Source organism: Trichechus manatus, unplaced genomic scaffold (assembly GCF_000243295.1).
Source record: "Trichechus manatus latirostris isolate Lorelei unplaced genomic scaffold, TriManLat1.0 scaffold00101, whole genome shotgun sequence".
Lineage (NCBI taxonomy): Eukaryota > Metazoa > Chordata > Mammalia > Sirenia > Trichechidae > Trichechus > Trichechus manatus.
The window spans coordinates 2878220-2905718 of record NW_004444037.1 but is presented as its reverse complement, the minus strand read 5'-3'; the positions used below and the strand labels follow the sequence as shown (position 1 = coordinate 2905718).

The 27499-nt window shown below is 40.1% G+C and overlaps 2 protein-coding genes across 3 annotated transcripts in view; one reads left to right on the top strand and one right to left on the bottom strand.

Annotated features, from left to right (window-relative positions):
* Positions 1-233: 233 nt before the first annotated feature.
* Positions 234-10470, bottom strand: NOA1 (nitric oxide associated 1). The gene is made up of 7 exons (XM_004382880.3): positions 9306-10470; positions 7377-7541; positions 6590-6792; positions 3803-3934; positions 2652-2768; positions 1018-1138; positions 234-770 (listed from the first exon to the last, which is right to left on the bottom strand). Exons 1-7 carry the CDS (start codon positions 10453-10455, stop codon positions 562-564), a joined length of 2097 nt encoding a protein of 698 aa, XP_004382937.2. The 5' UTR covers positions 10456-10470; the 3' UTR covers positions 234-561.
* A 679-nt stretch (positions 10471-11149) lies between these two features.
* The window catches only part of POLR2B (RNA polymerase II subunit B), a 56882-nt gene continuing 40532 nt past the window's right edge, over positions 11150-27499 (top strand). For both annotated transcript variants that reach the window (XM_004382877.3, XM_023737309.1), the window contains exons 1-5: positions 11150-11277; positions 18952-19024; positions 24264-24414; positions 27014-27126; positions 27277-27496. In XM_004382877.3, the coding sequence (XP_004382934.1) occupies positions 11259-11277; positions 18952-19024; positions 24264-24414; positions 27014-27126; positions 27277-27496 (576 nt within the window). In that variant the 5' untranslated portion in view covers positions 11150-11258. The remainder of the gene's footprint in view (positions 11278-18951; positions 19025-24263; positions 24415-27013; positions 27127-27276; positions 27497-27499) is intronic.

The window sequence follows — 27499 nt, the reverse complement described above, 5'->3', positions numbered from 1 at the left end:
AATAAACTTTGTTATGCTGATTGACCTAGATGTCCCCTGAAACCATGGTCCCCAGACACCTGCCCCTCCTACTCTGTCCCTCAAAGGGTTTGGTTATATTCAGTAAACTTTTTAGCTTTTGGTTTAGTCCAGTGGTGCTGACTTCACCTGTAATGTGTGTTGTCCTTCCCTTCACCTAAGATAATTCTTGTCTACTATCTACTTAGTGAATACCCATCTCCCTCCCTCCCCACACTTGTAACCATCAAAGAATGTTTTCTTCTGTGTTTAAACCTTTTCCTGAGTTCTTATAATAGTGGTCTTATACAATATTTGTCCTTTTAGCAGAACTCCTTTTTATGGTATATTTGGGTCACAGATACATACATACCTTACAAAAACTAACATGTATTTACAAGCTCATTACATTACAAACAGACACAGTCCAAGTAGTTTAAAAAGGCCATCTGTTAAGATCTCTAAAAATGGTTGGGAGGAGGGGAGTTTTATTATAGTTGTATTTAATATAATTCAATGTACATAGTTATGTTCAGTAAATATTCATTGTGAACAAGGTCAGCCTCATACATTTAAATGCTTTTTCTTCTGCAGATGGTACACAAGGGAAGGAGGCCTTTTGGTTTTATAGGCCACACTTTTCTTGATGCGCTTTCCTTTGATGTTGACAACATATGGCAAGAGAGGGGGCCGGACCGTCAGAACTGTTCCTTGAGGTGTATAGCCTCGGAGATGCAATCTGTCTTTAAACCGAGGTGTTACTGTGACCCAACCTATGCAGGCATGCAACAGAACACAAAATGGAGTTAGCAGTCATCTTATCGAAAACACCAAACCAAAACTCAAAATGGAGCACAAAAGGAGGCTATGCTCTCTTTCACTCTTTTTAAAACTTCTTATGTAGTCCTTAAAATACTCAGCTTACATAAGACATACATTTCTATAAAATTACACTACTGCAGTATATAAGTCATAAGGCAACTTCATTCAACTTTTAAAATGGGCTTGGTGTAAATTAACCTGCGGAGGAAAACTTGATGTCAGCCACTGCTTCAGATTCCCCAAGTCCTTCCTCTAATGTAATGTCTTCAGCAACAAGAGGAGGAAATTCTGCCATTCGCTCTTCTCCACCCATTGGTACCTTTCATTAAAATAAAATGAAGATGCTTAGAAGTTCAAATAAAATCCCCTGTAACTCTAATATTAAGCAAAACACTAGTAAAATGATTCTCTACAGGGATCAAGGATGAAATCCTTTTAAGCATTCAATTGTTGAAAAAACTCGAAATCACTTCCAGGGTCAAATGAAAAGCATGGAAGCCCCGTGTCTATGATGAAAAGTACAAATCCCAGTGCCAAGGGCCACATGTTGGGCAGGCATATGGTGGTAACCTCTTGACAGAAGAATCGTGTTTTATTAGTTCACACTGTTTTTATAGCCCTCCATAGGACTTTATTACAAAGAGTAGTGTTGGGCAATTAAGGCAGTGTCCCTCCAAATACCTCAGTTGTTATAGTCCTGGCCATGAAGATTAATTTCCACCTCATGACAAGCCAAGGGTACATATATAATGGAGATGTTTCCATGAATTGGAAGGAACTTGATAATAATTTATCTATCCATTCATTAATAAATGAATGCCTATCTTGAATGCCTACTCCAGGCCAGGTCTTGTGTTAGACACGAGGGGCACAAAGATAGATGTTACAAAATGGTCCCTGCCCTTAAGATCAGATGGGGGAAATGACATATAAACAAATACACGGTGAGAAATGTGATAAGAGAGGCATCTATAAAGTGCTATGGTTGTGACGAGAGGACTAATTAATGTGTTTTGGGTCAAGGACAACATTAGTGAAGAAGTAATATGTGGGCAGTATTTTGAGAAATGGGTCAAAGTTACTCAGTAGAAATGTATTCTGGGCAGAAGGGTAAGCACATGTACAGATACAAAAAACTGGAAAACGGTTGATGAGTTCAAGGAACTACAGATTAGACTTCTCTGAGTAATGTGGACCTACCAAAGAATTATAAGCTGGACAGAGAAAAGATCAAAAAGAATAATGTGACCTGCTTTGTATTTTGAAAAGATCTCTTTAGTGCAACGTTTCTCAACCTTGGCTCTATTGCCACTTTGGGCCAAATAATTCTTTGTTGTGAAGGGCTATCCTGTGCATTGTAAGACACTTAGCAGCATCTCCGGCCTCTACCCACTAGATTTGGGTAGTGACCGAAATCCCTACAGTTGTGACAAAATCCATGTCTCTTCCCGTTATGAGCAGCATTGTCATCTGGAACTTTCTGCAATGATGTGACTACTGGGCATATGAAATGTGGTCAATGTGATGAAGGAACTAAATTTTATTTAAATTTTAACTAATTAAAAAAAAATTAAATAGCCACATGTGCCTAATGACTACTGTACTGGGCAGTGTAGTCTAGAGAAGGCACAGCTCTGTAGCTATTCTAGGATCAGTCCAAATCAACTCCTTTTTTTCTTATGCAGCCCATTTCACTTTATAGGTGAGGGAGGAGCTGGCTGACAGCATACCAAAGACTGCTCTGTCCAACAAAGGTTTCTTTGCAGGGCTATGGGACTATCACGCTGTACGTTAATACAACTATATGCAATCATCAAAGTGTGTCACCTTACCTTCAGTAAGGTATGACCTGCATGCTTCTGATACACAGCATCTGCCCTGTCCAAGGAAGTAGTGTGCACAGGAAGGAAGTTGGAAGCCACAACTGTAAACCAAGCTGAATGACTTCCCTTGAGATAGGAAGAAAGAAGTTATTTTACACAATAAAATCTTACAAAACCAGCACATTACATGGTATAATCTATTACAAAAAAAAAAAAATCAAGCTCCTTCTCTAAGTATTACTCTGATACGGAAGCTGTAATTAAGCAATATTAATGCCTAAAAAAAAGGCACAATACTGAAACAGTGCATTTTAGCAATCCATGGAAAACTGTGACTGCTTCTACAGCTTTGTTGATATCATTAAAAAAAAAACACAAAAAATCCAAACAATACTGTATTATTAAAAACAAAGAGGAAATACTGTCTCTTTAACTGTATCTATGTAAAAACTGATATTCTGTGTGCTTTAGTAAACTATAAAAGGGTTCTAAGTGCGTAACGCTAAACTTTCAATAAGTTATGACTATAAAACTCAAGAAACGTGCTATTGCAATGGCCTGTAAATTGCATTCAGTATTGCTGGACATACTCCATGTTTCATTTTCCTTTTCCCCCCTTCACTTTGGTAAAACAGGGAACCATTCCACAGACCTCCTAGATCCCCTGAATGATGCTATGCAAATGAATGCCAAACAAACAACAAAAACATACATAAAAAGCATACATACCATGATACAAAAAATCCTGGAATTTACTTAATGCATACCCACCCTGTACCTAAAGGTCTGACCTATGATTTCCACATGAAACACCACCACAGGAAAGGGACAGTATCATCCTGTCTTAAATGCCAAGCTGTATGGGACGCTCAATATCTCAGTGAAGATACAGTTTTTAAGGCCTAGTCCCTTTATTTGGAGCAGGGGAAGGCATTTTTTTTTCCCTTCCAAGTTTTTATTATGGGCATTTTCTAACATACAAAAAAGAATAGTATATCAAATCCTCATATAGTCATCACCAAGTTATCAACATTTTGCTGGTCTTGTTCATATGACCGATTTCTTAACCCCTTCCCCCATTTTTTTCCTGGAATACTTAAAGTAAATCCCAGTACTTAGTTTTTTTTTTTTTTTTTTTTAATGGTACAGACTTTCCTTACCTGCAGGAAATCTATGCGGCCTATAGCACCCAAAAATAGAACCATTCCTGGTTTAAGCATAAAAGTTCTTGGAACAATGGAATGTGTTGGCAAAACAACATTTACTTCTTTTTCTGTTAGAAGATTTAAAATCTGTGAAGGAAATAGCAGATTTTTAGAGAATTACCTTTACTGAAGAAACAATATATTATGACTTACCTGTAAGGTAAAAAGTAATGAAAAGTTACTATTCCAGACTACACAATAAACGGTCAGAATTTGCTGCACAAAAAATTTATATATTTTTTTCCTGTCTAAATTAATCTCAATTTACTGATGGTTCTACTCTTAGTACTTTCACAACTTAAACCTAAGTAAGAGCAAAACAATTTTTTAAGAGTATGGGACTTTCCAATGTTACCAGCAAATCCCCACCCCCAACCCCAATGTCAAAATCAATGTGAGCCTGAAAACACTGCTGATGTAATTGCAAATTAGAAAATATGCTCTCTCCCTCAAAGCTTCTAAGGAGCAATGGTTTTCAGCTTAAGGTAACAGAATATGCTACCTTATGTCCCAGTAGTTAACTATGTATGCATTAAATGCAAAATGGTCACCAACTCAAGGGGCAGGTAAAAAGCTTGAAAAATCTTTCTAAATTCTGATCTTCAATTTCCTTATTTCCTTCAAATATTCAGCAAAAAAACGAGAAAGTTATGCATCCTCTTGCTTCTAAGGATGAAGAGTTTCTAAACAGACTAGAAAAAATAGAAAAGGAAAACCAGGAAGTATAAGATTCTGGTAGGATTTAAGGAATCAAAATCTGGTTAAAAAAATGAATCCAAAACAAACCAAACCTGTTACCATTGAGTCGACTCCGACTCACAGTGACCCTGTAGGACTGAGTAGAACTGCCCCATAGGGTTTCCAAGGAGCGCCTGGTAGATTCAACTTTTTGTTAGCAGCCGAACTCTTAAACACTACGCCACCAGGGTTTCCAAAAAAAATGAATACAGAAGGTAAAAAAATGGATAAAGAAACCTTCTAGCCTTTTTTTGCTGAGGGCTTAATACTTCCATTTCACAATGGAGTTCGTTAGTTAGTTTGGGAAACATTGGTTTAAAACATCAAATGAGTGTAAATGGCACAGAAGCAAACTACTAGTGCTGGGAGACTTTTCTACCTAAAAACTTGAGGGTCTCATTCTGCTGGCAAAAATATCCTGCGAATTCTTGCCTTTCTGATCTATTTCACAAGAGTTACTAAAGTAACTACTATCCCAGACCTAACTGGGTCTGAAAGGGAAGAATTAGTTGAAGTTGAGAGACCATTATTAGAAAGCAGTCCATTTACACTGAGGTTATGGATTGCTAACGAAGGAAAGGCTGTGCACAAATAATTATTCTTTTCGTTGTTGTTGCCGTCGAGTCAATTCTGACTCATGGTGACCCCGTGTGTGCAAAGTAGAACTGCTCCATAGGGTTTTCAAGGCTGTGACCTTTTGGGAGCAGATCGACAGGCCTGTTTTTCGAGGTGGCACATCTGAGTGGGTTTGAACTGCCAAACTTTTGGCTAGTAATGACTAGCTGTCAAGTGCTTAACTGTTTGCGCCACCCAGACTACCTAACAATTATTCTAGGCCTAGGACACCAGCTAGAATACAATTCTGAGAATGAAACTGTAAGCGATCCAGATGAAGCAAAGGAAGAAGTACCTAAGAAAGCACTGACGGTTTTTTTTCAGAGATAACTAGGTGAGTCAGACATCATCGGTAACCGGATTCAAAGGATGATGGTTAATGGATCTGTTTGTTGCAAGGCTGTATCCTCAGCGCACACTCGAATCAATCAATGATTGGATGAAAATCAAAACAGCAAATGAATAAAAAGTTGTGAGATTTAATTTTTATATAACAGAGTAGGATATAAACTAATTTAACAAGAAAAAATTAAAGTTGCTCATGATTCTGCAACTGGATTCCAAAGATTTATAAGGGCAAGACAGGTGGAGTTAATCATATTCTAAACTATGCTCGTCTGAGAGCACTTATACAAGAAATTCAGTTCTCATTGCCATACTTTAAGAACAAAAACAAATTAGAAAACATTCTGAAAAGAGGCCTGGGATGATGAATAGCCTGGATCCCATCTCTAAGAGAGAACAGCTGTAGGAAATGAAGAAAAATAATCTGGATTATGAGTCAGCAGAGTAAGTGCTCAGTGTTTAGCTAGGTAAACAAATGAAAGAGAGGGGTAGCAACAGAATGAGGAAGAGACAGGACAGTACATTTTAAAATATTTCAAGGTCTGGCAAAGGAAGTAGTCATTACTACACAGCTTTTAGAAAACAATGGGTCCAAGTTACAGGAAGACTGCTCAGCTCGACACAAAGTCAGAGCAGGTCAGCGGTCAAATGTGTCATGTTGGGAGGTGACAGGATACTGCTTCAGCTGATGGAGAGTCACTCCTTACTTAAGTTCAAGTTGGATGCCTCTTGATGGATATTTTATAGAGGTAATTCAAGCATGGAATAGAGTGTTGGACTGCAGTGATATTTAAGATTTCTTTCAATCTCAAGTCTAGGATTCTATAAATAGCTTCCTAACTAAGATAACACCCATAATGAATACAAGAAGGCTGTCAGCAGTGATGGCTACCAAAGGGAAGATAGAACATGATTCATCCCGGAGCTGTCTTTACGCATGAATCATAACTGAGTCTAAAATGAAAATATACCCTCTTTCTTGCCAATTAAGACAGTACTTGTGCAACTGACTGTGAATATTTCTAAAAGAAACCAAATACATACACAGTTCTCTTTTGTAATTCCAGGAGTGTCATAAAACCAGTGGGCATCTTTCACATCTTGTGGGGTCAGTTCTACTCGTTTGGTGGATTTGTCTACAACAACAGGTTCATTTTCCATGTCAAAGGCAAGTGAATCAGCATCAAACTCAAAGGTAGCTTCATCTTTCTGTTCTTTTGAATACAGGAATGTTCTTCCCACTCTTCCTAGAACAAGTTATATTGACATTATTTTCACTCCTTTAAAGCTTTTGACTCCATACAGGTAATTTTTGTTTGCCTCAAACAAGTTACTAAGACTACAGTATATGGAAATGAGACTATGTTACTACCTTTGCTTTTTTCCCCAAAGGCAGTGGGAGTCAGACCGTTGCAATGATCAAGCGTACAACTGGCTGTGTAGTGTTGGGGCTAGTGTGGTGTTGGAAATCAAACTGTTTTTAGTAAAGAAAGGCTGGAAAGAGATACCCAGGAAAAGAGGGAAAATTAATTTAAAGCTGCTGCAGGGAATCAACAACTTCACTATTATAACAGTCTGCATGGAAGAGGGTGTATCTTGGGGGAAATGTTTCTATTGCTGACAATGGCTACGTGGGCAGCTATTGCATGGTTTCTTTTCTGGACTCCTCCAAGTAACTATGGTCTCAGTTTTCCCAGCATACTGACCTCTGGGTTTCTAAACAGTAGCCTCTCCTCTGAAGGGCTTCTGTGTTCCCCACAAAAACTGGCTAGCCCCAGACAGCTATATTTCAGGTTGCTCAACAAAGAATTTTAGCATAGAAGATGCTTACCTACTACATAAGCATGCTTTTTCAAGAGATTAAGTTGATTTTGTTCTTGCTCGGTAAGATCTTCTTCAGCTTTTGTTGCATCTTTTTTAAGCCTCTTTTGCCTTTGAAACATTCTATAAGGAGTTGGATTGCAAATAGGAAACTTCAGAAGGTTTAATGTAGTACCTGAAATACCAAATAATAAGTTTTTATAAACACTGTTAAAAAAAAAAAATGGAATGGAGGACTAACATTTTTGAAGAGCTACACTGTGTAGAGTACAGTGACTTATCTCACTTATCCTTCCTGACAATCCTCTATAAAATTACTCCCATTTTACAGATGAAGAAACAGGCTCAGATTGGCTCAGGATTTGAATCTAAAATCTGCAGATCTGATTTCTTTCCATTTTCACCATGCATAGAAGCACTTTCCTGTATAATTCAACCACAGTTCAGAGCAGAAAGAAAACCAAAGACACAAGAAAAATATTAGCCCAAAGGACTAATGGACCACATGAACCACAGCCTCCACCAGCTCAAGCCCAGAACTAGATGGTGCCCAGTTACCACCACCACTCTGACAGAGATCACAATATCCCGGACAGAGTGGGAGAAAAATCTAAAACAAAATTCAAACTCACACAGAAAAAGACCAGACTTACTGGTCTGACTGAGACTGGAGGAACCCCCAAGACTATAGCCCCCGGACACCCTGCTAACTCAGAACTGAAGCCACTCCTGAAGCCCATCTTCCAGACAAAGATTAGACAGGCCTAAAAAACAAACAATAGCAAACGTGTTTCTTAGTTTGATCAAGTATACCAGATCAAATGGGCAACTCCTGTCCCAAAGCAAGATGAGAAGGCAGGAAAGGACAGGAAAACTGGACAAATGGATATGGGGAACCTGGGATGGAAAGGGAGACTGTGCTGTCACATTGTGGGGATTGCAACCAATGTCACAAAACAATTTGTGTATAAATTTTTGAATGAGAAACTAATCTGTGCTGTAAACTTTCACCTAAAGCACAATTAAAAAACAAAACAAAACAAAGTTTAAAGCCAATAAAGAAAAAAGTTTACTAAACAAAGCTAAACTCTGGTTTCAAAGGAACAACTGGCAGTTAGTACCCCCGAATGATTAAACCAAAAAAAGAAAAACACCCAAACCTGACACCTTCCAGCCAATTCTGACTCAAAGACCTTACTGTCAACTATTAAATACTAACAGGGTCATGTTGTTGTTATGGGCCATCGAGTTGGTTCCGACTCATAACGACTCTATAGGACAAAGTAGAACTGCCTCATAGGGTTTCTAAAGAGCAGCTGGTAGATTTGAACCGCTGACCTTTCGGTTAGCAGCCCAGCTCTTACCCATTGTGCCACCAGGGCTCCAACAGGGTCAGAGAAGGACCCATTTTCCGATTACAGAAATTTCTTAAAGCCACAAGATCGACATTTCTTCTAGACAGAGCCACACATCATATTGCTTCAGTGAATTTTTCAAACGTGAAATGTGTAGAGCACACTTCACCTTTAAATGAATAAACTCAAGATATGAGGAGTAGGACTGAAGGGTGGAGGTTCAGAGTAAAAGGAAGAATAACTTTTCAGAGAAATATACAAAGAAGTTACAAGGGAAACCTCCAAGAGAGCAGAACTTTGCTTTGTTCTCTGGTATATCTCCAGCGCCTAAAATAGTGACTGAAACATAGAAGTGCTCTGTAAATACTTCTATTAGAAAATTACTACAATACATACACATTCTCCAAGCACTAAGCTGACTCAGAAAAGAGACCTGTAACCAAAGTTTGGAGAGAATTTTTAAAGGGAAGGCTCCAGGCACCCTCTGGTGGACATGACAGAAAGATGTACTAGGTGCCTGAGGTCACGCACCACCAGACGTCCAACTTCTCAGAAACTGAAGGGGCGAGCCTCCTAAGGCTCACCTGGCCAGGGGGAGATGGTGGCCCTGTCGATGGCCTCGGCGCCCTTGGCGATACAGTAGTCGGATTCCAGCAGTGTGTTGAAGAGAGTGGACTTGCCGGCGTTCGTGGCGCCCACCAGGTAGACGTCGCCGCGGTAGCGCCAGGAGCGCTGAAGCGCGGAGATCAACTCTTCGACCCCGTAGCCGGTCTTGGCGCTTACCAGGCGCACGTCCCTAAGCACCGTGCGGAGCTCGGCGGACGGATTCGGATTCTCCTTCCCGTCCCCAGGCCCGTCTCCGCCGGGGTGCTGTGGCCCTCGGTAGCTAGGAGGCGGCAGGAGCCCGGCGCGGGCACAATCGTTCCACAGCCGCTCCCGGAGCCGCCGCCGGTAGCCGGGAGCGTCCTGGGGCAGCAGGTCCACCTTGTTCCCCAGCACGATCAGTTGTTTGGGGCCCACCAGTGCCGGCAGGTCGGGCAGCAGGGGATCGGGCAGGTCGAGCAAGTCCACCATGTAGAGCACCAGGGCGGGCCCCGGTCGCCGCAGCGCGGCGCTCACCAGCTCCAGATACTGCTCGCGGCTCACCTGCAGGCGCAGGGCGCGGCGGTGGTGCACCAGCAACCAGCAGCGCTGGCACACCGTCCGCGCTAACCCCCCGTCGACCTGCGCCGCGGCGCTGAGAAACTTCTCGCTGGGCAGGTAGCCAGGCACGCCGGGATCCTGGCAGTGCAGCTCCGCCCCGCAGCCTGAGCAGTTCACGCCGCTGGGCGGCACCGCCGGGTCTGGGTGCCCCACGTCCGGGTGCACCCGGCGGCTGGCCCGTAGCTTCTGCTGGCGTCGCTCCTCCCGCAGCTGCTGCTTCTGTCGCTCCTCCTCCTCTTGCCGCTGCTGCAGCTGCTCCAGCTGCTCTTCGGGGGTCCGCTCAGGCTCCTGCTCTGCGACGTACTCAGGGAACAGAAAACGCTCCTCCATGTCATCTCTTCCTCCGTAGCCCCCAGTTGCCATCGGGCCATAAGAAAGCCCATGTCCCACGCCCGAAGGGTGCTGGAAAGAGGAGGCGGCCGCGCATCCTCTCTCGAGCAGCGGCTCCCGAAGGCCACGGCCCGCTACCGCAGAAGCGGATGCCCGCAATAACGAGTGCAGCAACCCGCAGGTTAGGCGTGCGGACAGCATGAGAAACACGTCCCCTGCGCAAAGGGGCGGGGCCACTTGCGCACAGGCGCATTCGGGATCGAGGCGCAAGGCAAACGCAAGTCGAAAACTCGGGGATGTCTGGGAGCTGTTACTCTGGCTCCTCCTCCCGCTTCTAATCCCGTGAGTTCTCGCGATGGGAGAGCTTTGAGGCCTGAGAACTCGCTTTGAAGCTCCCTCGAACGCACCTGGTATTTAAATACTGACTTAGTCGGCACAAGAGGATAGTGAGTGCTTTGAGTTTGTTGACGTTCAACCTCCTTCAACGTGCCACCACCAGCACACCCTGCTCTTAATAAATTACATTTTAAAAACTTAGTCTTTAGAAGTGCAGAAAATAAAGCATCAGGGGTCGCGGACTCACGGCCGCAACTAAAGCCTTTTATTAATAAAACTTTTTTAAATTAATAAATCTTGGCTTTTTTTTAACGAATCATTATTTGCGCAACAACACTGAGAATATGCACATAAACACTTGCACTGGTTGAATCCGACCCATAAGCTACCCTCTAACCGTAGGAGGTATCCTACCGATCAGCCATAAGAGGCGTCGTCTCAGAATTTGCGCGTGCGTAAAGCCAACACTAGCTAACGCGCCCCACCATTTGCGCAAGCGCAGTTCTAACATTGGCGTCTTTGTGGGTGGCCTTTGGTGTAAGACGCACAGTATTCTGGGAACGCCGGAAACGGAAATTACTTCGACGCGGTCTCTGGGTGCTGGTGGTTGCTGCTGGTCATTGTGTTTCTAATTTCAAGAGTTAGGCGCTCCGGAGCCGTTTGCCAATATGTATGACGCGGACGAGGGTAGGTGACCACTCAAATCTCACTCCGCGGCGACCCAGTTATGGAGGGGAATTTGGGGAGCTGGACGGATTGAGGATTTGTGGCCGACCCCTGCCCGCCTCAGAAGTGTCCCCAGTCGTCGTTCCTGCATCCTCCAGGCCGAGAACGAAGCCAGGATTGCGAGAGGTGGAGGGTGCGGGGAACGTGACGTTAATTTTTCCCGTCAAGTGACTCTTAACGTCTTTCCCCTCTCTGTTCTCTATCTTGTTAGTTGTGATATTTTCCTCCCGTATTGCAAAAACGTACAGAACCGTAAGACAGATGTTGTTTTGACTTGATGTGAAGCGAAGGGCTGTTTTCTTGATTTTCCTTAGGGCCACAATTAGTGGATTTATCGACTGGTTTAATTTATGAGCGTCACCCTTGTGCCAGGCATTGTGCTGTTGTTGTCCTTAGGTTCCGTGAGGGTCTTCCTCTTTTTTGCTGACCCTCTGCCAAGCATGATGTCCTTCTCCAGACTGGTTCCTCTTCATAACATGTCCAAGGTACGTGAGACGAAGTCTCACCATCCTCGTTTCTAAGGAGCATTATGGCTGGACTTCTTACAAGACAGATTTGTTCCAGCTTCTGAAAGTGCATGGTGTATTCAGTATTCTTCGCCAATACGATAAGTCAAAGGCATCAATTCTTCCATCTTCCTTATTCATAGTAGAGCTTTCACATGCATATGTGACATGGCTTGGGTCAGGGACATCTTAGTCTTCGGGGTGACATCTTTGCTTTTGAACAATTTAAAGAGGCCTTTTGTAGCAGGTTTGTCCAGTACAGTACGTTGTTCGGTTTCTTGACTGCTGCTTCCATGGGCGTTGATTGTGGATCCAAGTAAAATGAAATCCTTGACAAGTTCAATCTTTTCTCCGTTTATCATGATGTTGCTTATTGGTCCAGTTATGAGGATTTATGTTTTCTTTGTACTGAGGTGTAATCCTTACTGATCTTCATCAGTAAGTGCTTCAAGTCCTGTTCACTTTCAGAAAGCTTGGTTGTGTCATCTGCTTATCAGAGGTTGTTACTGAGTCTGCCACCAACCCTGATGCCTCTTTGTTCTTAATATAGTCCTGCTTCCAGATTATTTGTGCAGCATACATATTGAATAAGTATGGTGAAAGGATACAACCCTGACGCACACCTTTCCTGACTTTAAACCATGGAGTATCTCCTTGTTGTTCGAACGACTGCCTCTTGGTCTAAGTACAGGTTACTCACGAGCACAATTAAGTGTTCTGAAATCTCAGTTCTTTGCAGTGTTATCCATAATTTGTTATGCTCCACACAGTCGAGTACCTTTGCATAGTCAATAAAACACAGGTAAACATCTTTCTGTTATTCTCTGCTTTTGACCAAGATTCATCTGACATCAGCAGTGATATCTCTTGTTCCACGTCCTCTTCTGAATCCAGCTTGAATTTCTGGCTAGACCCTGGAAATATACTGGAGACAAAGAATATAGTAGGGGAAGGGGTTGATTTAGTTTGGCATTCCTCATGCTATCTTAAGTCTAAGCAAATTGTCTTAAAAGATGGCTTTTAAACTTACTCTTCCCACAAGATGTCATAGTTCTCACGTGATGTACCTTCTACTGAACAGATCCGGTATATCCTTTTTGTATAAAGAATTTTTAATCATGTCTAGTGTATTTTCAAAGCTCCGTCTTCAATTGCCTACAGCTACTATTTCAAACTATATTCTCCTCCAACTCCTTATTCCATGGCCACCCCTTATTTTTCTTGTCATTCCCTTAAGCTACTTCATGGAGAAAATAGAAACAAAAACTTAAAACTCTGCTGTAATGATTCTTTCTCATTCATATCTTGTGTCTAGAAGTTTATTAGCATCTTGATGTTCCTTTCTTAACTCTGTCTTGGAAGAAAATTTCGAAGTTTTATTTTAGTTTAAGATTTTGAGTAGGTACTATATTCTCATGGCTCACAAGCTAGAAAATATAAACACGTTAAAGTGCCTATTCTCATTCTTGTTCACCATCTGTCTACTTTGAATCCCTTCCACAAACAGGTAACCACTCTTTTTAGATTCTTGCTTATCACTCCAGAATTTCTTTTATGCATATTGTAAATGAGATTCTGTGGAGCAGTTCTATTCTGTCCTGTAGCGTCGCAGTGAGTCGGAATTGACCCAACGGCAACAGATTTTTATTTTTCCCTCTTTTACAGATAGAAACTAACGTTCATACTTTTGTGCACTTTTATTTTTTGCTTAATAAATTTATGAGATTTTCTATTAGTATATAGAAAGTGTCATCATTTTTTCCCCCATAGTTACTTAGATTGTATGGATATCCATGACTTAAGTAGTCTCTTGTTGATGGACATTGTTTATTTCTAGTTTTTTCTAGTTTAAACAGTGGTTCAGTGAATAATCTTGTACATATGTTTTTTTGCCCACGTACAAGTATGTTTCAGATAAATTCCTGGATAGAGAATTGTTGGCTCAAATGTTACACATGTTTAACATTTTGATAGATGGCGCCAAGGACCACCAAAGTGATTGTACTAATTTACATTCCCATTAGCAATGTATAATAATAATGCCTGTGGAAAAAGAGTTGAAGTTACCATGTCTGTGAATGCTCTAGAATTGAGTACATTCCATTCCTGTCTGTGTCCTTTGAAAATCTATTAGATATTAAGAGTTTTCAGACACTACTTTTCAGCTGACTTCTTTCTGTGTAAAATATTAGGTATCATTCACAAGATAACCGTTCACAGTTAAACCTTCTTTTCACTGTTTTTTTTTTCCTTCCAGTGTTTTTGTCATTCTCCTTCCATTCACAGCCAAGCTTCTAAAAGGAATAGGCTCTACATGTTTGCAATTCCCATCTTTCAGTTTTTCCTCAATCCATTACAGTCTGATTCTGCTCACACCACTACATTAAAACAGCTCTTACTAAGGTTATCAGTGGCTTTTGAATTAATAAATCAGATGGACATTCTTCAAACTTTATTTTGAATCCTCTGTTATTTGACATTGTTGATGACTTCTTCCTGGAAACTTACTCCTCCTTTCTGCCACATCACTTTCACTTGATTCTTCTTACCTCTTATCTGACTTTCTCTCACATTTTCTTCCATTGATATTCTCCTTGGGTGATCTTATCCCTTCTCTGTGACTTCAGTTACCATTTTTATATGGATGACTTCTGGTTATATATTTCCAGCCCAAAGGTCCTGCTGCATGTCTAACTACCACTAGACAAGTTCATTGTATGTCTCTCAGGCCCCTCAAACTCATCACTGCCCAAACTAAGCTTACCATTTTCTTCTACCCAACCCTTTCCAAAGCTACCTCCTCCTCTGTTCTCCATCTCCATGAATGGTACCATCCTCCTCTGTTGTTCAAGCCGGAAGCCTGAGCATCATTCTTGATTCCCCTCTTTTGCCCCTGTATCGAGTGAATCACCAAACCCTGACTGGTGGTTCTGTCTCCTAAATATTCTGCTTTCGTAAAGATTTACAGCTTTGGAAACTGTATGGGCAGTTCTACTCTGCCCTATAGGGTAGGTATGAGTCAACTCAACGGCAGTGGGTTTTCCATGTTCCTACTTGCTTTTCCTATACTCATTGCCATCGAGTTGCTTCTGACTCATAGTGACCCTATAGGACAGGGTAGAACTGCCCCAGATGGTTTCCAAGGCTGTAAATCTTTACAGAAATAGATTGCCACATGTTTCTCCTGCGGAGTGGCTGGTGGGTTTAAACCGCCGACCTTTTGGTTAGTAGCCGGGTGCTTAACCACTGTGCCACCAGGCCTCCTTGCTTTTTCTGTAGGACAGTGTTATTACCTCTAATCAGTCATCAAAGCTAGAAACCTCTGAGCTAACTATCTTAGAAACCTTAGTCATTCTTTCCCTTTCTCCATATGTAGGGATTAGTAATTCCAGTTCATTGGAAAAGCATTTATTAAAATTTCTTTTGGATATGTTTCAAATTTTGAATCCAAAACTCTTAAGTTTTACAGGCTGCAGTTCAGAATATAAAACAAGTAAAAATACAGCACAGTTAATCTTTCACATAAGAAGATGGGAATAATTGTTATAGGGGCAGTGCACAGTGATTTTACAAATGCCTTATTCCACTTACTATAGCTGCATGTTGTTGTGTGCCATCAGGTCATTTTCTACTCATAGCGACCCCGTGTGACAGTAGAACTGACCCATAGGGTTTTCTTGACTGTAATCTTTACGGAAGCAGATTGGTAGGTCTTTCTCCTGCAGAGTAGCTTGTGGGTTCGAACTGCCAACCTTTCAGTTAGCAGCCGAGTACTTAACCACTTGTGCCACCAGAGCCCCTTTATAGCTTAACAACAACCCCAGAATTATCTGCTTAAAAAATCGTTTTATGCTTGTGGATTCTATGAGTGTGGAATTTGGACAGGGCATACTAGGAATGGCTTGTCTCTGATCCACAATGTCTGTGGTTCAACTGGGAATACTGGATGTTGATTTGACAACTGGGGCCTGGATGATCTGGACTGTTTACTCACACCTGTTAGTTAGCATAGGAGGAATGAAGGACTGGGATTGTTGACTGGAGTGGGTTCTCCATGTGGTGGTTTGAGTTTCCTCACGGTGTAACAGCCTCAGAGTAGTAGGACTTCTTACGTAGCAATTCAAAACCGAAAAACCAAACCCATTGTCATCGAGTCAGTCCAACTCATGGCGACCCTATAAGACAGAGTAGAACTGCCCCATAGGGTTTCTGAGGAGCAGCTGGTGGATTTGAACTGCTGATCTTCTGGTTAGCAGCCGAGCTCTTAACTACTGTGCCACCAGGGCTCCAGTTTAGGGTTCCAGAAATAAGTGTTTCAGCAAACAAGGTGGCAGGTGCATTGCTTGTTTTCTTTTGACCTAGCTTCTGGAGTCATGCAGTTTCACTTCAGTTGCATTCTCTTAGTGGGAGAGTCATCAGAAGCCCACCCCAACTCAAGGGGAGAATATATAGACTTGCATCTCTCTCTCTCTCTCTCTTTTTTTTTTTTTGCAGAACTGGCCTTTATTTACTTCTTATTTATTTGTTTATTGTGCTTTAAGTGAAAGTTTACAATTCAATTTAGTCTCTCATATAAAAGTTTACACATACGTTGTTATATGACCCTAGTTGCTCTCCCTATACTGTGACAACACAGTCCTCCTTTCCACCCTGGATTTCCTGTGGCCATTCAGCTAGCTCCTGACCTTCTCTGCCTTCTCATCTCACTTCCAGACAGGAGCAGCCCATTTAGTTTCATGTATCGACTTTGGGCAAAGAAGCACACTCTTCACGAATATCATTTTATGTCCCATAGTCCAGTCTAATCTTTGTCTGAAGAGTTGGCCTTGGGAATGGTTTCAGTTTTGGGCTAACAGAGAGTCTGGGGCCATGTCTTCCAGGGTCCCTCTGTCTCAGTCAAACCATTAAGTCTGGTCTTTTTACTAGAATTTGAGTTCTGCACCCCACTTTTCCCCTGCTCCATCAAAGACTCTCTGTTCTGTTCCCTGTTGGGGCAGTCATTGGTGGTAGCCGGGCACCATCTAGTTCTTCTGATCTCAGGCTAATGAAGTCTCTGGTTTATGTGGCCCTTTCTGTTTCTTGGGCTAATACTTCCCTTGTGTCTTGTGGTGTTCTTCGTTCTCCTTCGCTCCAGGTGGGTTGGAACCAATTGATGCATCTTAGATGGCTACTTGCTAGCTTTTACGACCCCAGATGTCACTCACCAAGGTAGGATGCTGTACATTTTGTTAATAAACTCTGTTATGCCAATTGACCTAGATATCCCCTGAAACCATGGTCCCCAGACCCCCATCCCTGCTACTCTTGTCCTTCAGAGTGTTTGGTTGTATTCAGGAAACTTCTTAGCTTTGGTTTAGTCCAGTTGTGCTGACTTCCCCTGTAGCGTGTGCTGTCCTTCCCTTCACTTAAGATAATTCTTGTCTACTATCTAGCTAGTGAATACCCCTCTCTCTCCCTCCCCACCCTCGTAACCATCAAAGGTTTTCTTCTGTATTTAAACCTTTTCTTGAGTTCTTATAATAGTGGTCTTATACAGTATTTGTCCTTTTGCGACTGACTAAATTCGCTGAGCATAATGCCTTCCAGATTCCTCCATGTTATAAGATGTTTCACGGCTTCATCTTTGTTCTTTATCGTTGCATAGTATTCCATTGTGTGAATATACCATAATTTGTTTATCCGTTCGTCTGTTGATGGGCACCTAGGTTGTTTCCATCTTTTTGCTATTGTGAACAGTGCTGCAGTGAACATGGGTGTGCATATATCTATTCATGTGACGGTTCTTACTTCTCTAGGTTATATTCCGAGGAGTGGGATTGCTGGATTGTATGGTACTTCTATTTCTAGCTTTTTAAGGAAGTGTCGAGTGGGTTTCCGAAGTGTTTGTACAATTTTACATTTCCACCAACAGTGTATAAGTGTTCCACACTCTCCACAGCCTGTCCAACATTTATTATTTTGTGTTTTTTGGATTAATGCTAGCCTTGTTGGGGTGGGATGGTATCTTATTGTAGTTTGATTTGGATTTCTGTAATGGGTAATGATCGTGAGCATTTCGTCATGTGTCTGTTAGCCAACCGAATATTTTCTTTGGTGAAGTGCCTTAGACTCGCATCTCTTGATGGTAGGAGTATCAAGATCACATTATAGAAGAGCATGTGGAATGGGAAATGTGGTTGTGGCCATCTGTCTTAGTTTCCTAGGGCTGCCATAACAAGACCTAAAAAGTGAACGACTTTCAAGAACAGAAATTTATTCATAGTTCTGGAGACTAGAAGTCCATATCAGCATATGGGCCACGTCATTTCTTTGTGAGGACTTTGAGAGAAGAACTGTTCCATGCCTCTCTCCTAGTTTCTGGGGGCTGCTGGCAATCTTTGTTGTTTCTTTGCTGCTTTTAGATGTATCTCCACATGATGTCTTCCCCTTGTGTGTGAGTCTTTATCTCTATGTTTGTTCTCCCATATTATAAAACAGCATTCAGAAGGGATAAGGATGAGGAGCCACTCTACTCTGGTATGATTTAACTGATAGTATCTTCAAAGAAAGACCCTATTTCCCCAAACACAATAACATTCACAAGTACAGGGGTTAGGACTTCTGCATATCTTTTGGTGGACACAGTTCAGTCCATTACACCATCTTTGGAAAATGTAGTCTGCCACACCTGTACCTGTTAGAAATGTTGCTATAATAGCCCTCCCCACCTTTGGGTATTGACTAGCTATTGGAACTTTTTTCTGGCTCTACCTCCACACCCGCACCTCTGGCTCAGGTCTCTGAGGAGCTTATTGATTAGAGGATTTTGAGCTTGCTCCCAGTTACTATGATCAGCTATAAATGAGAATTACACAGACTTGGATTTTTCTGGGCAAGCTGAGAAGTTTACCAATCCACACAATTTATATTGAGCCTTTATAATAAAACCTCTTTGTAAATCAAGAGAATATCTATATGATATAGACGTATACTATTTCATTAATGTAATTGAAATTTTAGAAGTGTAGTAGAAGGATTGCTTTTTATTTAGATAGATAGATAATTGTTATTGCAGAGAGTAAATATGTTAATCTCATGACTTAACTAGTGGTATTTTATTGCAGATGAAAACAAAATTTTGTTTTTGCAGATATGCAGTATGATGAGGATGATGATGAAATCACCCCGGATTTGTGGCAAGAAGCATGCTGGATTGTAATCAGGTAACTTTTTAGACCAAACAAAAGGCACTGTAACATGTAAGGGATTTCCTGATTATGCTCAGGTGTTTTACATGAATATGCTACATGGGGGCCTGTTTCTCAACTTACTTGTTTATATATATCAACTTTTATTTTTAAAGTGTTTCAGATTTTTAGAAAAGTTACACAAAGATTTCATGTATATCCTACACCTGAATTCCCTAAATGTTTACCTTTTATTGCATCTTCTTTCTTTTTCTCTGTGTTCATTTTTTTTTTCTCCTGAAACATTAGAGAGAAAGTTGTAGGCTTATGCCTTTACCCCTACATGCTTCAGTATGTAGTTCCTAAAAACAAGGACACTCTATTCTATAATCACAGTACAATGATCAAAATTAGGAAATTAATACTAATATAATAGTATTGTTTAATCTACCCACCTTACCTGTCTTTGCCAGTTGTGCCACTAATGTTGTTTATAGTTAGAGAAAAAAAAAATTTTTTTCTGATCCTGGATCCTATCTAGATTCACATATTGCATTTACTTATCATGACTAATTCTTTAGAGTTCTTTGATCTGGAATGGTTTCTCAGTTTTTTTTTAAGTTTTTTTTCATGACCTTGACATTTTTAAATAATATAGGCCCATTACTTTGTAGAATGCCCCTCAGTTTAGGTTTGTCTGATGTTTCCTCATAAGTAGATTCAAGTTATCACTTTTGGCAAAAGTGATAGTCTATTCTGAGCACATTATATCAGGAGGCAAACATTGCCTGTTTGTTCTATTACTGATGATGTTAATTTGATGTCTTCGTTTTCTCTTTATTTTTATTTTTTATAATTTGTTGTATTTTTTTGTTGGGAATATACACAGCAAAAACATACACGAATTCAACAACTTCTGTGTGTACCATTTAGTGACACTGAGTTGTGCAAACATTCTCACTCTCCTTTTCCGAGTTGTTCCTCCCCCATTAACGTAAATTCACTGCCCTCTAAGGTTCCTGTCTAATCTTTCTAGTTGACTTTTGTCAGTTTGGTCCCATATAGATAGATCTTAAAAGACCATAATGCTCAAGGCAGATGTTTTTTACTAATTAAGCTAAGTTTTCTCATTATTTTAAATGGATAAAGTTATTTAGTTGTATTTCAACCCAGATTCCCATCCAATTCTAAGTGTAACTCAGTAAAACTCAGTAAGAAGCTTTATATATAGGTAAGAAAAGTAATTTATAAATAATAACATCCTATTATGCTAAGATGTAAAATGCTAACAGCTCTGCTCTCTGGTCACCAAACTGACAGTTGCTTTGATTGCAGTAGCATTCCACGATGCACATCCTTTTGTTTGACATCCTCTCCGTTTTCTGGGAACACATGCTCCTGATATTCTACCAGTTGTGCTTGGAGTATAATTGAATTCTTTCTTGGACATTGTTTTGTTAAAAATGTATAGAGTTTTTGGGATGTGTATCCTCTTGGTGGGCCACAGTTATCCTATCACACAGTCCCACCCGATCACTTGGGTGGCAGTTACAAGACCATGGCTAAAAAGCCACACAAAAGCGATCCGTCACACTGCAGGATGTAAGTATGTATTTTTCTTATTAAAAGGCTAGAAAAACTTTGTATTAAGACCTGAGTATATTCTGTGATGTTTGGGTATTAAAAACGAAGAGGCATTTTACTAGGAGACAACAACAGAGTAGATGTTCTGTGGGGTATGCCCGTATTCTACAGTTTCTAGGTAGAAAGAACATTTTTATCTTAGATGAAAAAGAATAGTTTTTAACATATGTGGTAGGTTGTTCAGGAATAGTATGCTCTATTTTGAGCAGTTACAGCATTTATCATTTGTTGAAAAGTACATTATTTGATTTTTTAAAAATTTTAATTAACTCTTTATGAGTACCTTGACTATTGTGAGAGAAATTTTTTTTTCATTTTTTAATGTCAGATGATCTTTACCAAGTAATTTGAATGTGATATTCTTAATGTCATGAATAACGCCAGTAAGTTGACCTCTGGCAAAATAATCATCATAGTAGATATCATAAATATGAAATATTTCTGTAGTTTAGGTATTTTAAGGTTAGCATTCTACTGAAACATTGTTCTAATGGTTTTGGGGAAAGTAGCTTATGGTTCATTTTCCTTGTGTAATGATACTTGTCTATAGTTCTGAAAAGATTTTTCCTTTTAGATTGCCCATAAAAACCATTGCTATTTATATTACAGATAGTATCTTTTATGTGTTTCTGACATAGCAATGGCTGACCCAGATGGTTATGCGAAATTTCTTTCCTATTAGTCCACAACCTCTACTGAAGGAAATTGCTTGGCTGTTCTATAGGCTGTACCTTATGCACAGATGGTTGTGTGCTATGTTCTCTATCACAGAGCCTAACTTCTGATACTGGTGGTCATGGTTGATTGGATCATGCGGGGACCTTGACCAAACCCAGTCTGTAAGCCTACCAGTGACATCTGAGGTGACCTGATGATGCCAAAATAGGAGGCTGGTGATTAGCTAGGCTATGCATATTGCCTCAGAATATTAAAGTGAGGATGGAGGAGTAAGTAGTTACCAGGCAGAAGGGAGCAGAAGCTAAGGCAGTCTCAAAGATACAAGATGCAGGGGTCACAAGGTGGAGGAGTTCAGACATAGTGTGGTGGGTGGGGGGGCAATTCCTTCTGGTGAGGAGTGATGAGATAATCCGTTCATTAGGGTTTTGTTAGATCTCAGAGCTCTTCTGGTGTCTGTGAAACCCAGCTATACAGCTATTCCTGGGTGGAGGTAAAGAGTGAGTGTTTGAGATTTCTCTTGCACTTACATCTGCTTGTATCTTTAGCATGCGTCCTTTCCCTATCCCTCATCTGCAGAAGTGTCTGTTCCTTGTAAACAATAAAGTTTATTCTTTTAGATTGTCTACCTTCTTTAGGGTTTCACTATGTGATTTCTGTATCTGTATACTCCTGACTGATCTCTTACCCATGCTCCATTTTTTTCCATAGCTATTTGCTGAGTATTTTCACTTACATAACTTACTTTCATTTCACCCTCAATAGGTTCAAATAGAACTAATGATCTTTAAAAATTGATATTCTCATATATTTCTAATTTTAGCCATTGTTAAAACCATTCTCCCTTTTGTTCAGATTGTGGTTGTTAGGTGCTGTCAAGTTGGCTCCGATTCGTAACAATCTGTCTTAGTTACCTAGTGCTGATATAACAAATACCACAAGTGGGTGGCTTCAACAAACAGAAGTTTATTGTCTCACAGTTTAGGAGGCTAGAAGTCCAAATTCAGAGTGCCAGCTCCAGGGGAAAGCTTTCTCTTTCTGTCGGCTCTGGGGGAAGGACCTAGTCATCAGTCTTCCCCTGGTCTAGGAGCCTCTCAGCCCAGGGACCCCAGTTTCAAAGGTTGTGCTCTGCTCCTGGCTCTTCTTGCTTGGTGGTAATGAGGTCCCTCTACTCTCTGCTCTGTTCTCTTTTTTTATCTCAGAAGAGATTGACTCAAGATACAACCTAATCCTGTAGGTTGAGTCCTGCTTAATTAACATAACTGCCTCTAATCCTGCCTCATTAACATCATAGAGGCTAGGATTTACAACATATGGATAAATCACATCAGATCACAAAATGGTGGACAACCACATGGTACTGGAAATCTTGGCCTAGCCAAGTTGACACACATTTTCAAGAGGTACAATTCAGCTTATAACATGACCCTATGTACAACAGAACAATACACTGCCCATTCCAGTGCCATCCTTACAGTGGTTGCCATGTTTGAGCCCATTGTTGCAGTCACTGTCAGTCTAGCTTGTTGAAGATCTTCCTGTTTTTTGCTGACCCTCTACTTTACTAAGCATGTGGTTCTTTTTCAGGGACTGGTGCCTCCTGATAACATGTCCAGAGTAAGTGAGGTGAAGTCTCATCATCCTCGCTTCTAAGGACCATTCTGGCTGTACTTTTTCCAAGACAGATATGTTCATTCTTCTGGTAGTCCATGGTGTATTCAGTATTCTTCACCAACATCATAAATCAAATGCATCAGTTAATTCTTCTTTGATCTTCCTTCTTCCTTGTTCAGCTTTTGCGTGCATATGAGGTGATTGAAATTACCATGGCTTCGGTCAGGTGTACCTCAGTCCTCAAGGTGACACCTTTGCTTTTTAATACTTTAAAGACAAGATGTCTTTTTAGCAGATTTGCCCAGTGCAGTGCATCGTCTGATTTCTTGACTGCTGCCTCTGTGGGCATTGACTGTGGATCCAACTAAAATGAAATGCTTGACATCACAGTCTTTTCTCCGTTTATTATGATATTGCTTATTGGTCCATTTGTGAGGATTTTTGTTTTCTTTATGTTGAGGCGTAGTCCTTAGTGAAGGCTGTAGTCTTTGATCTTCATCAGTAAGTGCTTTAAGTCCTCTTCACTTTTAGCCAGCAAGGTTTTGTCATCTGCATATCGCAGGTTGTTAATGAATCTTCCTCCCGTCCTGATGCCGAGTTCTTCATATAGTTTAGTTTCTTGAATTATTTGCTCAGCATACAGATTGAATAAGTATGGTGAGAGGATACAACCCTCATGCACACCTTTTTTGGTTTTTAAATCACACAGTGTCCCCTTGTTCTGTTCGAACAACTGTCTTTTGGTCTATGTAGGGGTTCTGCATGAGCACAACTGGGTGTTCTGGAATTCCCATTCTTCTCAGTGTTATCCATAATTTGTTCTGATTCACATAGTCGAATGCATTTGCATAGTCAGTAAACCACAGGTAAACATCTTTCTGGTATTCTTTGCTTACAGCCGTGATCTCTGACATCAGCAATGATTTCCCTTCTTCCATGTCCTCTTCTGAATCCAGCTTGAAGTAGAGTCCTTATTTTCATCTTGGTCCATTTTTTTTAGTTTTCTCTCGACACTTCTTTCAAGAAATGTTTCAAAGGAGTTGGATGAAATTTGTGTATAAAAGGCACTTATAAATCACTGATTCCTTGTAGTTCTTATATTGTGCTTTTATTATTTTACCTATATAAGCCTTGTTGCCCCCAACTTAAAATAAGTTACACAAAGAAAATGCTTCTGGTCTCATCCCTTTTTTGGATACCTCATAGCATCTTGTGCAGTGATTGACATACAGTTGGTATTTAATGAATATTTGTTGAATTTAATTATATTGAAAATGAGGAAATTAGTATATAGAAAACATCACTGAGTTGTAACTGATTATAAACTCAAATATTTTCCCAGTTCCTATTTTGACGAGAAAGGCTTGGTCAGACAACAGCTGGATTCTTTTGATGAGTTTATTCAGATGTCTGTTCAAAGAATTGTGGAAGATGCTCCACCTATAGACCTACAGGCTGAAGCTCAGCATGCTAGTGGAGAAGTTGAAGAACCGGTAAGATGTTTATTCTAATAAAGCAACATAGGTAAAAGAAGAGTATTAGTTTGAAATTTCAGCCTTTCCCCTCTCTCCAGACTGAAAGGTTAAAAAAAAAAAAAAAAAAGCCAGTAGGTTATTTTAACAATGTTTTTATAGCATTTTAGTTATCTCCTGTTTTATTTCTTCATGCTAATGGAGAGATGCATTTTTGCAAGTAATCCAAAGTCCTAATTCTTAATTCAGATAAAAAACAAAAACAACAAACAAACCACTTGTTTTATTACTCTGACACCTGGCTGACCCCATGTGTTTCAGATTAGAACTACATTCCGTAGGGTTTTTAATGGCTGTGATCTTTCGGAAGTAGATTGCAAGGCCTTTCTTCCAGGGTGTCTCTGGGTTGATTCAAACGGCCAGCCTTCCCATTAGTAGCCAAGTGCTTAACCATTTGCGCTATCCAGTAAGTAGGTATTTAATAGTTGAGAAAAGGGAACTTAGAAATGTGGTGAGTAACTAAGAGAAGCCTACCAGAAATAGTCATATTGCTTTAGATAATTTCACTTTTTCCTTCACAGTGAAGGAATTATAAAAGAAAAAGTGTTTGCGGGGCTTTTTCCTCTCAATTTTTACTTATTGCATGAAGTACATTATAACATTATAAGAAATAGTGAAAGAAAATCACCCCAGCATATCAGCTATTTTAATTTTTCTCAGTTCTTAATAGTCTTTGTTTACACATACTCATATTTTTAACATCATTGAAATCATAGCAAGGGTATAATTTTTTAATGTGATTTTTACGTGAGTGATTGTAAAGAAGTAAGTACTCAGATTTTTACATGAGTGATTATAAAGAAGTAAGTAATCAAACATAATGACAGTAGTCAATTTTGAAGAGGTGGAGAGGCAGCTGTGGGAGCGTGTTGGGCTTTGAGAGACAGAGAAAACTGAAAAACAAAGTGAGGCAGGGATTGCCCTTGAAATAGAGTAAGTGATAGGGAGAGGTTATTTCTAACCAGTTCAGCACCTTTTCTCTGTGGCTAAGCCCCTAAGGGCTGGTCTTTTATTCTCATTCTAGTTGGAGATGTTACACAGAATTCTACTGTTAAAAGTAATTGGCTCTTGTAGCTCTGTGCTGGAAAAAGTGGCATAAAAGGCCTTTTTTATCTTTAGGTTATTTTTCTTCTTGGCCTTTGCATAATAAGAGAGATACAGTACAACAGAGCACGTTCAAAGTGCCAGAACTGTAAGTACTGCAGGAAGAACAGATCTCTCATAGCTTGGGTATCAGAGCTTCATTGAAAAGGTAGCAGGAACTTAAGCTGATCTGGAAGGGCAGGTAGGACTTAGTAGACAAATTTCAACCATTTAGCCATTTCAGTAAGAAAGTACTTGATATATTTGGCTTGGGGGTGGGGTGAGTACCACGCAATCAGTATATGATTTTTAGTTTGATCTGTTTTTGATAGATGTTAGTGGGAACCAGATTATAGAAGGTGGAACCAGATTGTAAAAGGTTTGGATAACATAGGAGGTTGTTGAAAGATTGTTGAAGAATATGTATAAAGCGTTATTTTAGGATGGTTACTTTGGAAACGTTATTTACTTGGAATATGAAGAGGATGGAGGCGGATTAAAATCTTAGAATAACCTAGATTTAAGATAAGAAGGTCCTGGACTAGAGTGATGGGGTTAGAAATAAGGAGTGAAGAGATGGCTTCCCTTGGGTTCATTACCACCACCAGTTCTCTTTGTCCTTTACCTACTTCAGCTCGAGGAACTTGAGTGTCAGTCATTTACCTGTAGTGGTCTGCTTAGTCCCATCTTCCATCTTCTCTTTATTTGAGATTTCATTTAGAGAGAAATCTGTTTATTTCTGAAACTTTGTTCTCATGGATCTTGGCTTATTGGGCAGCAAATAGATTTTTAATTGAAAGCTTTTTTTTTCGCTGTAGGCTAAGCAGTAGTAAACCAGGATTGGAAGTTCTCAGCCCTTTGTATAGATTGATTAGGATTTTATGTATGTTCATTTGAAGAGTCAAGTTTATATTTTCCTGATACTATTTTGATGATATTAGAGCATAATACTACTGACCCTAACCAAGGAGAAGACACATGAAACTATATATATATAGATCATTAATACAAGTTCATTTTAACTGTTTGATATAGATTCCAAGCATATGGTGTGTGCAGTCTTTATTTACTTGGGGTATATCAAGTCTCTTTTTCCCTTCTGCCTTAAAAATAACCCATTGCCATCGAGTTGATTCCGACTCATAGCGACACTATAGGACAGAGTAGAACTGCCTCATAGAGTTTCCAAGGAGTGGGTGGTGAGTTTGAACTGCCGACCTTTTGGTTGGCAGCCGAGCTCTTAAACGCTGCGCCACCAGGGCTCCGTCTTCTGCCTTAAAGAAGCAATTGAGTATAAAACTTGTCATCTATGAAATGTGGATGTTGACTCTGGAGAGTCACCGTGTCAGTAAAATGGATTAATTTTGCCATTTTCTAGAACTTCTATTTAAAATGTTAATGTTGATTAAGATGAAATTATTAAAACTTTTATGAGAAAAATTATTTATCCTTTTCATGCTTTTTTGTTTAATTTCAGCCAAGATATTTGCTGAAGTTTGAACAAATTTACCTCTCCAAGCCTACCCATTGGGAAAGAGATGGTGCTCCTTCACCAATGATGCCAAATGAAGCCAGATTAAGAAATCTGACGTGAGAAATAATTTTTCCTTGTCAGCAGCTGAAAAATAATAGTGAAATAAAATTTGAGATGTCATTTTTTTTTTTTTTAACCAGTTAAGGATTTATGTTTTAGCAAGTATACTACTATTGTTTAACTGCGATCTATTTTTATTTTCAAAGGTATTCTGCTCCACTTTATGTTGATATAACAAAGACAGTTATTAAAGAAGGTGAAGAACAACTTCAGACTCAACATCAGAAAACCTTTATAGGAAAAATTCCAATTATGTTACGTTCAACTTATTGCCTGTTAAATGGCTTAACAGATCGTGATCTTTGTGAGTTAAATGAATGCCCCTTGGATCCTGGTGGCTATTTCATTATTAATGGATCTGAAAAGGTA